Genomic DNA, 10,891 nt, shown 5'->3' with positions numbered 1-10,891 from the left:
CCTCAGGCCAGACTATATGTACATCCATGAGATCAGTAGTGTTGAGTCCTTTACACAAAAATTATTTAAATTTTCAGCTTTTTATTGGGGGTTCAGTTTTATCAGGTATGTTTAGAGCGTATGATTAACTTAAATGTTGAAATCTTAGAACTATAAACAGACGTTTATTATTTCATCCATCCATCATTGTTACCTGCTTCTTCCTTTCCGAGTCGCGGGGTTCACTGTCCAGCAGTCACTGTGCAAGAGGCGGGGGACACCCTGGACAGGTCTCCATCCATCACAGGGACACAGAGACAAACAAGATGGAACAACCATCCACTCTCTCACACCTAGAGACAATTTATCATTACATCAGCCTAACATGCATGTTTAATTGTACAAAACAAAACTTAGTTCGCCCTACTCTTCCACTTGTGCAGTTCCACTTCACTTCAAACTCTGGTCCCCAGGAATAGTCTGGACTGGATGTCCCATTGGAGAGGAAAGACCAGCAGGTGTGATGTGTAAGTTTGTCCACTAGGAGGCAGTGGTGGACATGTTCTACAAAACCATAAAGTTTAACCTGAAGTATGAAAAATCAGTGGAAACAGCACAAGTCGTGTTATTTTTTTAATTCTTTATAAAATATCAAAAAACAAAACTTGAATGATCTGTAATAAAATGTGTGTATTTTAAACTGCTGGATTCAAACTGATTACATGACAAAGCAAAAGACATAAAAGCAGTTCTGTTTGGATATAATGCAGGTAGTGTACCAGATGCTGGAGCATACAACACAGTCTCAGAGGTGTCATTTTATACATTTCTGATGGGGAAAAAATAGTTGAATAAATGTTGGAAAAGTCTGGTGGACTAAAATCATAAAGAGTTCTACATGTAACAATTTATGTGTTATCTCAAACAAATCACAAGATATCACTCAGACTCTCAGCTTCTACCACACCAAATGTTTTGTCAATTTCACTAAAACTAAGTGAATTATAGCCATTTCTGTGGTTTTTAAAGTCTGTTGGTTGTGTCGGCCATCTTGATGTGGGTTGACTACAAAGATTAATCAGTTGTAATTGTATATCCAGTGACTACTTTCTGCAAGTTTCAATAAAAATTATCCAGTGGTTCACAAGATATTTTGCAAACAGACCAACAGGCAAAAACCTCATCGCCTGCCTTTTGACGGAGAGTGATAAATATGCCCTGTCAAAACTGAGACATGTTTGCTATATTAGTTTTAACCCTATCATTACAAGCCTGAACTTATTTAGAATATACATCATTATATTTCTATATTTAAAAGAGTTTATTTTTTCAAAGCTCTAAATTGACATCAGGTTACTTTGTTTTTACGTTTTCTTTGCTTTGAATCAACATAATGACACTTCACAGTTTGAAATTTTTAAAAATCAGTAAATAAAAACATGTTAAATTGAAACTAAGACAGAAAAACTGATACAAGTTTTAAATAAAATTAAAAAAAAGACCAAAAAAAGTGTGAAATAAAGATTAAAGTTCAGGTTTCCACCTTGTTGAATGAGGGCTGAGACGTTCACCGGAAATTGTCGACAATTGCCGAAGATGACGATCCGCTCACCCGAAGGGGACCAGCCAGTGTGTGTGTGCGCGCGCTGAACTAAGCGGAGGTGAAGAAGAGGAGGATGAAGCTTGGAGCGGAGGATGGGAGGAAGAGTGGAGTAAGAGCCAGGCTAGCTGTGTGTGAATGAGTGAGTGAGGAAGAGGAGAAGAAGGTCGTCGGAGGGGCCGGGAAACAAGGACTACATGTATTTTAGAGCACGAGCTCCAGGGTATTACCAACGGAAACTTTTAACTTTTTACCCGCCACAGCAGCTCGGCTCGTGCCCGAAGCCGGCTTTGTCTCGCGGCGGGGGTGTCCAAGATAAATGAAGGAATAAAACTGATCACCGTCGATATTATTTTACCGGAGCGGGAGTAACCCTGGGAGTGATTTAGTGAAAGGTTACGGGAGGATGGCGGCCAACATGTACCGAGTGGGAGGTAAGAAACGGTTTATATATCTTTGTGACCCCCTCCCCACCTCCCCTTACATGAACACACGCTCGCGCACACACAAAGTGATTGTTCGTCTCCGACACGAACGTGGCTAGCTAATCGCTAGCTGTCTGAGGTTAGCCGCTAACTGAAGCTAGCTCGGTCCGCGGTTCGTGTGCGTCAAGTTTTATGTCTTAGAACGTCACAATCTTTGAATGGTAATGTGACCAATTAAACGCACGAGTACTTTATGACAATTTAACAACTATTTTAAGTATTGCTTGTACAAAATGAAGCTTTGGTAACTATGTTATTCAACTTTAACAACAAATCAATACATCCAGATAGTTGCCTCAACAAAATATCCCACGACAGGCTGCAGGCTGGGGAACTGGTTCTGAAAGTTTAAAAAAAACAAAGTAGTCCCTCAAAGTGTATATTATTGTGTTTTATTGAATTTACTCTTAGTTGCAAATAAATGCGGCAACTGATGAATCCCACTGTTTCCAGTGAAGCGCTCACATTAGCATGAACTCGGCGATGTTAGCGTTAGCCGCTAGCTCGGTTAGCCTGGCCGGAGGGTTGATTCCATTATCACATCCGCCATATCACTTCAGTGTCGCTGCTAACTTGGAGCCACATTAGGTTAGCTTAAAGTCACGTGACTCTCCTGTCGGCAGCGCGCTCGCGCTTCTATTTATACATTTGTTAAATAAGAAACAAACTTCGAATTAGCGGTCTGCTAAACGCTCAAGTTTGCGTTGTATCCCGTAAAATGTGAAATTGAAAGTAAAGAGAAATACCCAAACTTTGAGTAACATTTCAAATATATATATTTTTTTAACTATCAAACAGTGGAAAAATAATAAAAGTTAGGGTCGATTTGATGAAGGATTTCACTTGTTAAAGCCCAAACTGCATTTCACTGAAACGGGATCGATGGTGAAACAAGGTTTTGAGTTTATCATAAAGTCTAATTTGGCAACTTGTAAATGCTTTGTACATTTTTGTTATAAATGCTGTAGCTTGTGTGTGTTAGTAATCACTCTAAAACTGTACTCTGTATTTAGGTCATGCTGGTTAAATCCTGCACAATATGCTGCATAATCAGTGATTAATGTATTTTGCTTGTTTTTTTTTAATACTACTTGTTTGCTGTGCATCCTTTAGTAAATAATGTTGTTTTGTAATATTAGTGTGGATTTGTGGAATTTACACACGATAAATGATATTTTGACTTTAAATGGAAATTGCATACTAAAAGATTTATAGTAATGTTCGTTGATGTGGGGTTGTAAATGTGGGTTAAGTACTATCTTACCAGTTGTGGATGGCTTCTTGTACAACCTCAGTTGTGGATGGCTTCTTGTACAACCTCAGTTGTGGATGGCTTCTTGTACAACCTCAGTTGGGAGAAATAGTTTACGTCTAACTGGGCTGGCTAAAGGTTACTGTAGTCTGAAAGCAGCTATGACCAAAGCTGCAGTCATAAAACAGCTTTGCTGTTAGTTTAATGTTGTTCATGCAAACATGTTACACCACTATCACTTTCACATTAAATGTTACATCACAATAAATAACAATGTACATGAAGTTCTGTGGTTAAGCACCAGTTGTACCAACGTCATGTAGCACTTCTGAGGCATCCAGAATGTGATTCATGTGATTATTTTATTAACCTTTATTCAACCATGTATATCCCATTGAGATCACAGATCTCTTTTGCAAGAGAGGCCTTGGCCTGTGGGAGGAAACCAGACTACTCAACGAAAACCCACGCAAACACAAGGAGAACATGCAAACTCAGAAAGACCCCAGGTCCAAACCCAGGACCTTCTTGCTGTGAGGCAACAGTGCTAACCACTAGGGATGCACAATATTGGATTTTTGGCCGATATGTTAAAACTTATTTGACCCATAACCAATATAAATATTTTGTGTACTTACTACTTTCCTTTGTCAGAACATATCCCTCTTATTTAGGCTTATTTGCTACAAAAATTGTGCAACCGCTGTAAGAGCTGGTGACATATATGCAGTAACAGCCATATGATGTGTATAGCAGTTTAACTTATATTAAATGAAAAGTGTTAAATGTTATTTATTAGCATTAGTGACCTGTGATGCTGTCTCACTTGTGGAGGCTTGTTCCAGGTTCCTAGCTACAGTGTGGGATCCTCTGCACTCCTGTGCATGAAGGACAGACTTTTTAAGTTCAAAGTTTTTGTCTATCCATTGTGCTGTAAGACTAATCATTAGGGGTGGGCGATAAGGCTCAAATATAATATGATATTTCAGAGCATTCTGACGATAACGATAAATTGTGTGATATAACAACAAAAAAAGACAGAAATCATAGTTATTCATTTGACAAAATGAACTTGTTGCTTTGCAGTATTATATATAAAAAAACAAGAGTGAATTTTACTGTAATTACTTTATTTAGTATTCAGTCTCAAAGTATAAAAATAAAAATTATCCTTCTGTTATTTAGATTGAAAAAATCTGCACAAAATATAGATCAACAAAATCCACCACAAAACTAAAGTGCAGGTGCAGTTCCCAAAAAAACTAAATAAAATTAAAGCTTAAAACTTGTGACAAATGCTGAAAACAAATTAAATGCTGCCTGAAAGGATTGCTGATCAGAACAGCTATCAGCCAATTTCCTGATCTTCAGGAAAGTAGCTGGTCTCGAGGTTTGAGCTCCACAGTTCCCAGTTGCTGTTAATTTAGTGCACAGTCAGACTCGGGTAAGGCTCCGCAGTCCTACTTGACCATGAATCGGTGGTCGATGCATTCAGTGTTTCCTCTACTATTATTCAAGCAGAGTGCTCCGCTGCGTCAACAGAATCGAGGGCACAGTCTACCAAACTACGCGCACCACCCCCACCCTTCTGCACTGACGTAGCTCCAAGTTGGCAGCGCACTAGCTTAAAAGCTAAAAGCAACATCTTCCCTCACGCTGAACTAGGGATGCACAATATTATCGGCATGGTATAAGTATCGGCCGATATCAGCGTTATAGTTCAGTATCGGACATCGGCCATTCCATCATAATAACTCACCGATATAAAAGTTGCTGTTTTGCCTGCAGCGGCAGCACAACGTGATGACGTCATGTGGGCCTACCCAATCTCACGGCAGAGAGTAAAATTCAAAATGTTGGCAGTGTGGCAATTTTACTTTTTGTTGGTGAGGATGTCAGAGTCTGAAGATTTATGGACTACGTTGAGCCTCGTTACATCGTCCCCAGTCGGAGATATTTTTTCCGATGTAACGTTACCAGAGTTAAAAGCCGTCATTCCTGACGTCATTAAGAAGCTAATAGCTGATAGCACAACTTGTTGGGTGAGTTTTACCACAGACATTTGGACATCATGTTATCCCCGTTAGCATGATTAGTTTTACAGCACAATGGATAGACAAAAACTTTGAACTTAAAAAGTCTGTCCTTCATGCACAGGAGTGCAGAGGATCCCACACTGCAGCTAGGAACCTGGAACAAGCCTCCACAAGTGAGAGCATCACAGGTGACTAATGCTAATAAATAACAATGAACACTTTTCATTTAATATAAATTAAAGTGCTATACATATCATATGGCTGTTACTGGATATATGTCACCAGTTCTTACAGCTCTTACACAATTTTTGTATTAAATAAGCCTAAATAAGAGGGCTATGTTCTGACAATGGAAAGTATATAAAATATCGGTATCGGTTATCGGACAAAAATCCAATAACGTGCATCCCTACGCTGAACCCTCACGCTGACCACTTTTTAATCCAAATCGTGTTTATTCAAATGTATTTTTCTTTCTGCAATCATTAATCCACACAACCAATGCAGTTTCCATCTTAACAATCGTGCCATAGGTGGCCGGCAACATCTGTGTAGGTACGGCCATCTTTAAGTTTGTCCAGAAGTTCCACTTTCTCTTTAATCGTCAGCATCTTCCACTGGAATTTTGGTTCGCAGCCAGAAACTTTTTAACACAAAAGTTGGGGAGCTATCCAGTTGAAAAAGAGCGGAGGTAAACAAACCCCCTGCTATTAGTGCGTTAGTGACCATCTGCTACTGTACCAGCCAATCAGCGCCCGGGTTACTAAGCATTTCAGTTTAAAAGCATTTATGGCATTTTGGTTCACCGCCAGAAACTTTTGAACGCACAGAACGTTTAGAAAACGTAACATGATTAATGTCCAGTTGAAAAAGATCACAGGCAAACAGGTGCCTTGTAACAGCCATCGAGCGACCGGGAAAACAGAGCTGACAGCCAATCAGCAGCCGGGTCAACGCTCTGTTTCTTAAAGCGACACGTCCTCACATGAGTTACAATTTCTTTTGAATCTTATGTTTGGAAAGTTGAGTTTTCTTAAAAATATATTTTCCATAAGATTTGACATGATTTCAATTTTCAAAAATGGACTGCATTTATACAGCACCTTTCTATCTTATCTAGAAACTCAAAGCTCTTTCCACTACAATCTGTGCCTCATTCATCCATTCATACAGCTCTATACTAGATCTCTACAAAGCTAATTGAACAAATCATTCTAAAGAGGCTAATCAGTGCTTTAGATCACATTCATACACTGATGGGACACATCGGAGGCAATGAGGGGTTTATTGTCTTGCCCAGGGACACTTCAGCATGTGACTTCTGGTGGATTTGAACCCCCAACTTTTGCATTGGAGGACGACTGCTCTAACCACTCAGCCACAGCCGCCCAAATTTGACTTTTGAAAGGCCGGTTCAGCAGTCATGACTTTGCTTTGCAAAAATACCGTTTGACAGAAAACAGCGCTCAGAGGCACTACAGCACAGCATTGATGTGAGGGAATGTAGTCCGTCTGAGTGGCGATTACAGTGGAGGCTGAATGAAAGAAAACTACAAAATGGCGGCGCCTGTCTGAATTATTATTTTTTTGTCATTAACTTTTTCACATCCACATGAGTTCTGTACAGTGATATTACAATCGTGTGTAAAAAAAAAAAAAAAAAAATTGTGCAATATTATGGACGTCCACAAACAGTGATAGAGCAGTCAAAGTTTATTTATATTAGCACATTTAGAACAACCTCAGCTGTCCAAAGTGCTTCACAACCATTACAATCATAGTAGGGGTGCACCGATAGCAGTTTTTTGTCCGATCACCGATTTTTTAAAAGTCTGACCTGCCGATTCCGATTTTTTTTTTAGCAACACTGTCAGGTGTTATAAGTCACCTTCAATTTTCCAATCTTATTTTATTGAAAACATACCCTTGAGCAATATCCTAAAAACAATACAAACTTGTTTTAACTGGTCATGAGGTAGTGCTCTGAAATATAAATGAAGTTCAGACAACTGTTGTTAAAACTAAAAAAATCGTTTTTTCATGCAAGTATCAGCAGATTTCCGATTTTCCAAAATTAAGGAAATCGGGGCCGATTCATCTGTGCAACCCTAAATCATAGATATATGATAAAAGAAATAAAATTGAGATCAATTTTTAAAAAAAGTATGATAAAAATTGGCAGTAAAATAACAATAAAATAATAATACAAATAAAAACCAAGACATACTTTATACCATAAGGCGAAGTAGCAAGGCACTACTGTATTTTTTTCAAACAAGCGTAAAGATTTAATTTGGCCACCATTCACAGCTGAATGTCAGAGCAACAAGTCCAGTAACAGAGGGGGAAACAAAAACCTAAAGAACACCCTGTTTCAGTTTTGTTTTGAGGCGTTCAAACCATAGGAACGGTTTGACTGTAAAATGTAGTGGTTCTGACTCCATAACCTCCATAACACCGTGATATACCTTGAAATTGTTAGCTTAAGGCTAATTTACAACTTATCAGAAGAACTGAAATTATTTCTCGCTGATGTGGTTGTGCAATGAAATAGTTTTTTGTTTGTTTTTCCTCTGTCTCAGGGAACTGGTTCTGTGCACAGTAAAGCTGCTTTCTTGCAGGTGTATGTGTCAGGCATTGAGTGATTGGTCAGAACTTTGTGGGTGCGTTTGTTTGGAAAAGCAGCTGAACTACACTCAGGTCATTTCGCTTCATCTTTTCAGCTGAGGAGCAGCTGGCCGAGGCTGTTAGTAAATACAGACATCTTTACGACTGTTCCTGTAAAACTTGTAAAGATCGGCAAAGAACTCGTGTAAGGAGATATTTTTTGTACCCTGAGGATGCAGCATCTCTGTGGTGTTGTGCTGTCCTGGGCGGTGCACCTCGAGCGGGCAGCACAGGGACAGGTTCCTGCACCATCTGTCGGAAACTGTGGCGATCTCTTTATGACTGAAGTTCATTGCTATTCTTAGTTCACAACAGAAACACATCTTCCTCCTCCACCTCCTCCATCATCAACTGAAAATAAACGAGTCCGTGCTCTTTTACTCACCGTCTGTCGTGGAAATTTTACGATTATCGGTAATCTGTTTTAAAACTTTAATCATCTGCATTAGAAGTGGGTCCATTGGATCTTGTCAGTATGAGTTCATCAGCATGGTCCAAACCAGAAAAACTACATTCACTGTTTTGTTAGGTCCTATTTAAGACATTAAAAGCTTCTTTTTTTTTTAATGCAATTCTTTCTTTCTTTTTTTTTAAATTTTTTTGTTTGTTTTATGGTGAATCATTTTTCAGTGGGAAATAATTGTATGAATGTTGACAAATATTACTGTAATAAAAACACACCAAAAGTGTTATAGTTCAACAAAACAGTTATTTTGTAAGGATCAAATTAATCTGATTGTAAGTGATTTATACATTAAAATCCATCCAGCCCTTTTGTAAAAAATAAAAATCCTCGCAACTTTTTCATTGGAGCAAAGTAACAGTCCTTCCTTTTGTAAAATGAGTGACTCACATATGAACTAAAATATAATTAATGTTACAATAAATTTGATGTTAAATGGTATTGTAGAGCAGGTGGAGTTTCTTATTTCTGTTTCTGTCCAAAAAACACTTAGTTTGTACTGAAGTTCTGCTGGACAGCAGCTGTAGCTTCTTCAGCACACACACCATCTTTAATAAAACTGACTTCTCATTTCTGCTTTTATGTTTTCACATAGACAACTTTATTGAAGCGATAAGCTTGTCATCTTGTTTCCTCCATGTTGATCTGACCGTTTGGGTTTCACATATTTGCTGCTGAAACTTACTGAAAAGTTTTCTGATGCTGCTCGGTAATCCAGGTAGAAAAACCTAACAACGTTAAGTCAGGTTCTCTGGACTGACGAAGTCGTTTGGATAAAAGATGAAACGTTTGAACAAGAAGAATCCATCCAGAGGACCTGACTTAATTTTATTAGATTACTGAAAAGTTGTTTTCCCAAGTTGGCCACATTGTTTAAATGTTTTTCTGTGCTTAAAGTTGTAACTTTTGAACGTCTGTGATGGGCCTCATGTATGTCTCGCACCGTCACAGACTGATGGAGGTCGGCTGCAGCAGCCTCCTGACCAGTCGGAGTTAACACAGGCTCAGTCACAGTTATATTGCCATTCTGAGCCTGAATTTTAGATGGCTGAACAGATTTGTTGTGTTGCTGAGTGCTGTGGACACCATGGATTAGCAAACCTTGTGTCCTTTTTTCAAATAGGAAGTCGGTCCCAGCAGTTCTTCCTCCGATTTTATCCTCAAATGGTGTCCCCATTGAGTTTGTTGATTCCTATAAATATTTGGGTATCTTGGTCGACTCACATCTCTCTTTTAAGCTCCATGTGGAAAACTTGATAAAGAAACTGAAAGTTAAACTGGGTTTCTTTTTCAGAAACAAATCCTGTCTAACCCTGAATGCTAGAAAACTCCTTGTATCTGTGACTTTCCTTCCCTCCATTGATTACGGTGACATTATTTACATGAACGCTCCTACAAGAACCCTGCAGATGTTGGATGCTGTCTATCATGGTGCACTAAGATTCATAACTGGCTGTGATTATCGTACCCACCACTGCACCCAGTATTCACTGGTTAACTGGTCATCATTGACTTCACTCAGACTCTCTCACTGGTACATTTTCATCTTTAAATCACTTCTTGGTCTGTTGCCTTCATACATCTCCTCCTACATGTCTCTGCGTGAGTGCAGCTACAGCGTGCGCTCTCAGGACATTATTACCTGCAGTGTTCCCTCAGTGTGGACTGAACTAGGCAAAAGGGCCTTCTCCTATTCCGCTCCTGTTTCCTGGAACATCTTACAAAAAGATTTGAAGCTCTCGACCTTGACCTCTCTAAGTGTCTTTAAGAATCTGTTGGACACCTGGCAGGGACCAATGCAGACATGTTCCTGTTTTTAGTTTTCTACATTTGTCTTGGAATCTAGCTGTTTTTTGTTTTGTTACCTTTTACTTTTAGCCATCCTATTTGTTAAAAAAAAAAAAAAACTGTAGTATGCTTTTTTATAACTGTTTATGGTTGTTGCTGTTGTCCATTGTTGTCATCTTTCTTTGTTGAAATCAGGTCTCTCTTGTAAATTAGTCCTCGAGGCTCAATGGGATTTACCTGTCTAAATAAAGGTTGATTGAAGAATATATTTTGGATCCACGCAAGTGACAAACCAACCTGCTCATTTTGTCAAATAAATGCTGCTTCTCTCTCTCGTGCCGTCATCTTTACTTGTTCTGACTTAATAAAACATCACAAGATGCTCCAGAGCTCAGGCTGCTAAAGAGGTGGAGGTGAACCTTTTTTAGAAGAAGAGACGAAACTGGAGATTCTGCATTTCCTGCTAAAACGCGGTGAATACTTACAGCTGATTGGTTTGTGCTGATTCATTCATTCATTCAACCTTTATAGCTGCTGAAAAGGTTTCAGGACTGAAGTGGTAATGTGAGCTGAAGTTAAACAGCTGACATTTGCTGAAAGCAGGAAAATAAGAGGAAAGCA

The 10,891-nt window shown here is 38.9% G+C and overlaps 1 protein-coding gene across 1 annotated transcript in view; it reads left to right on the top strand.

Moving 5' to 3' along the window:
• The first annotated feature begins 1,577 nt into the window (after positions 1-1,577).
• The window catches only part of mta2 (metastasis associated 1 family, member 2), a 64,340-nt gene continuing 55,026 nt past the window's right edge, over positions 1,578-10,891 (top strand). The window contains exon 1 of the mRNA XM_037674922.1: positions 1,578-2,013. Coding sequence (XP_037530850.1) covers positions 1,986-2,013 — 28 coding nt within the window. The 5' untranslated portion in view covers positions 1,578-1,985. The remainder of the gene's footprint in view (positions 2,014-10,891) is intronic.

Source organism: Nematolebias whitei, chromosome 1 (assembly GCF_014905685.2).
Source record: "Nematolebias whitei isolate Nwh7 chromosome 1, NemWhi1, whole genome shotgun sequence".
Lineage (NCBI taxonomy): Eukaryota > Metazoa > Chordata > Actinopteri > Cyprinodontiformes > Rivulidae > Nematolebias > Nematolebias whitei.
Note: the sequence above shows the minus strand (reverse complement) of the source record. Positions and strands in the feature narration are given on the sequence as shown.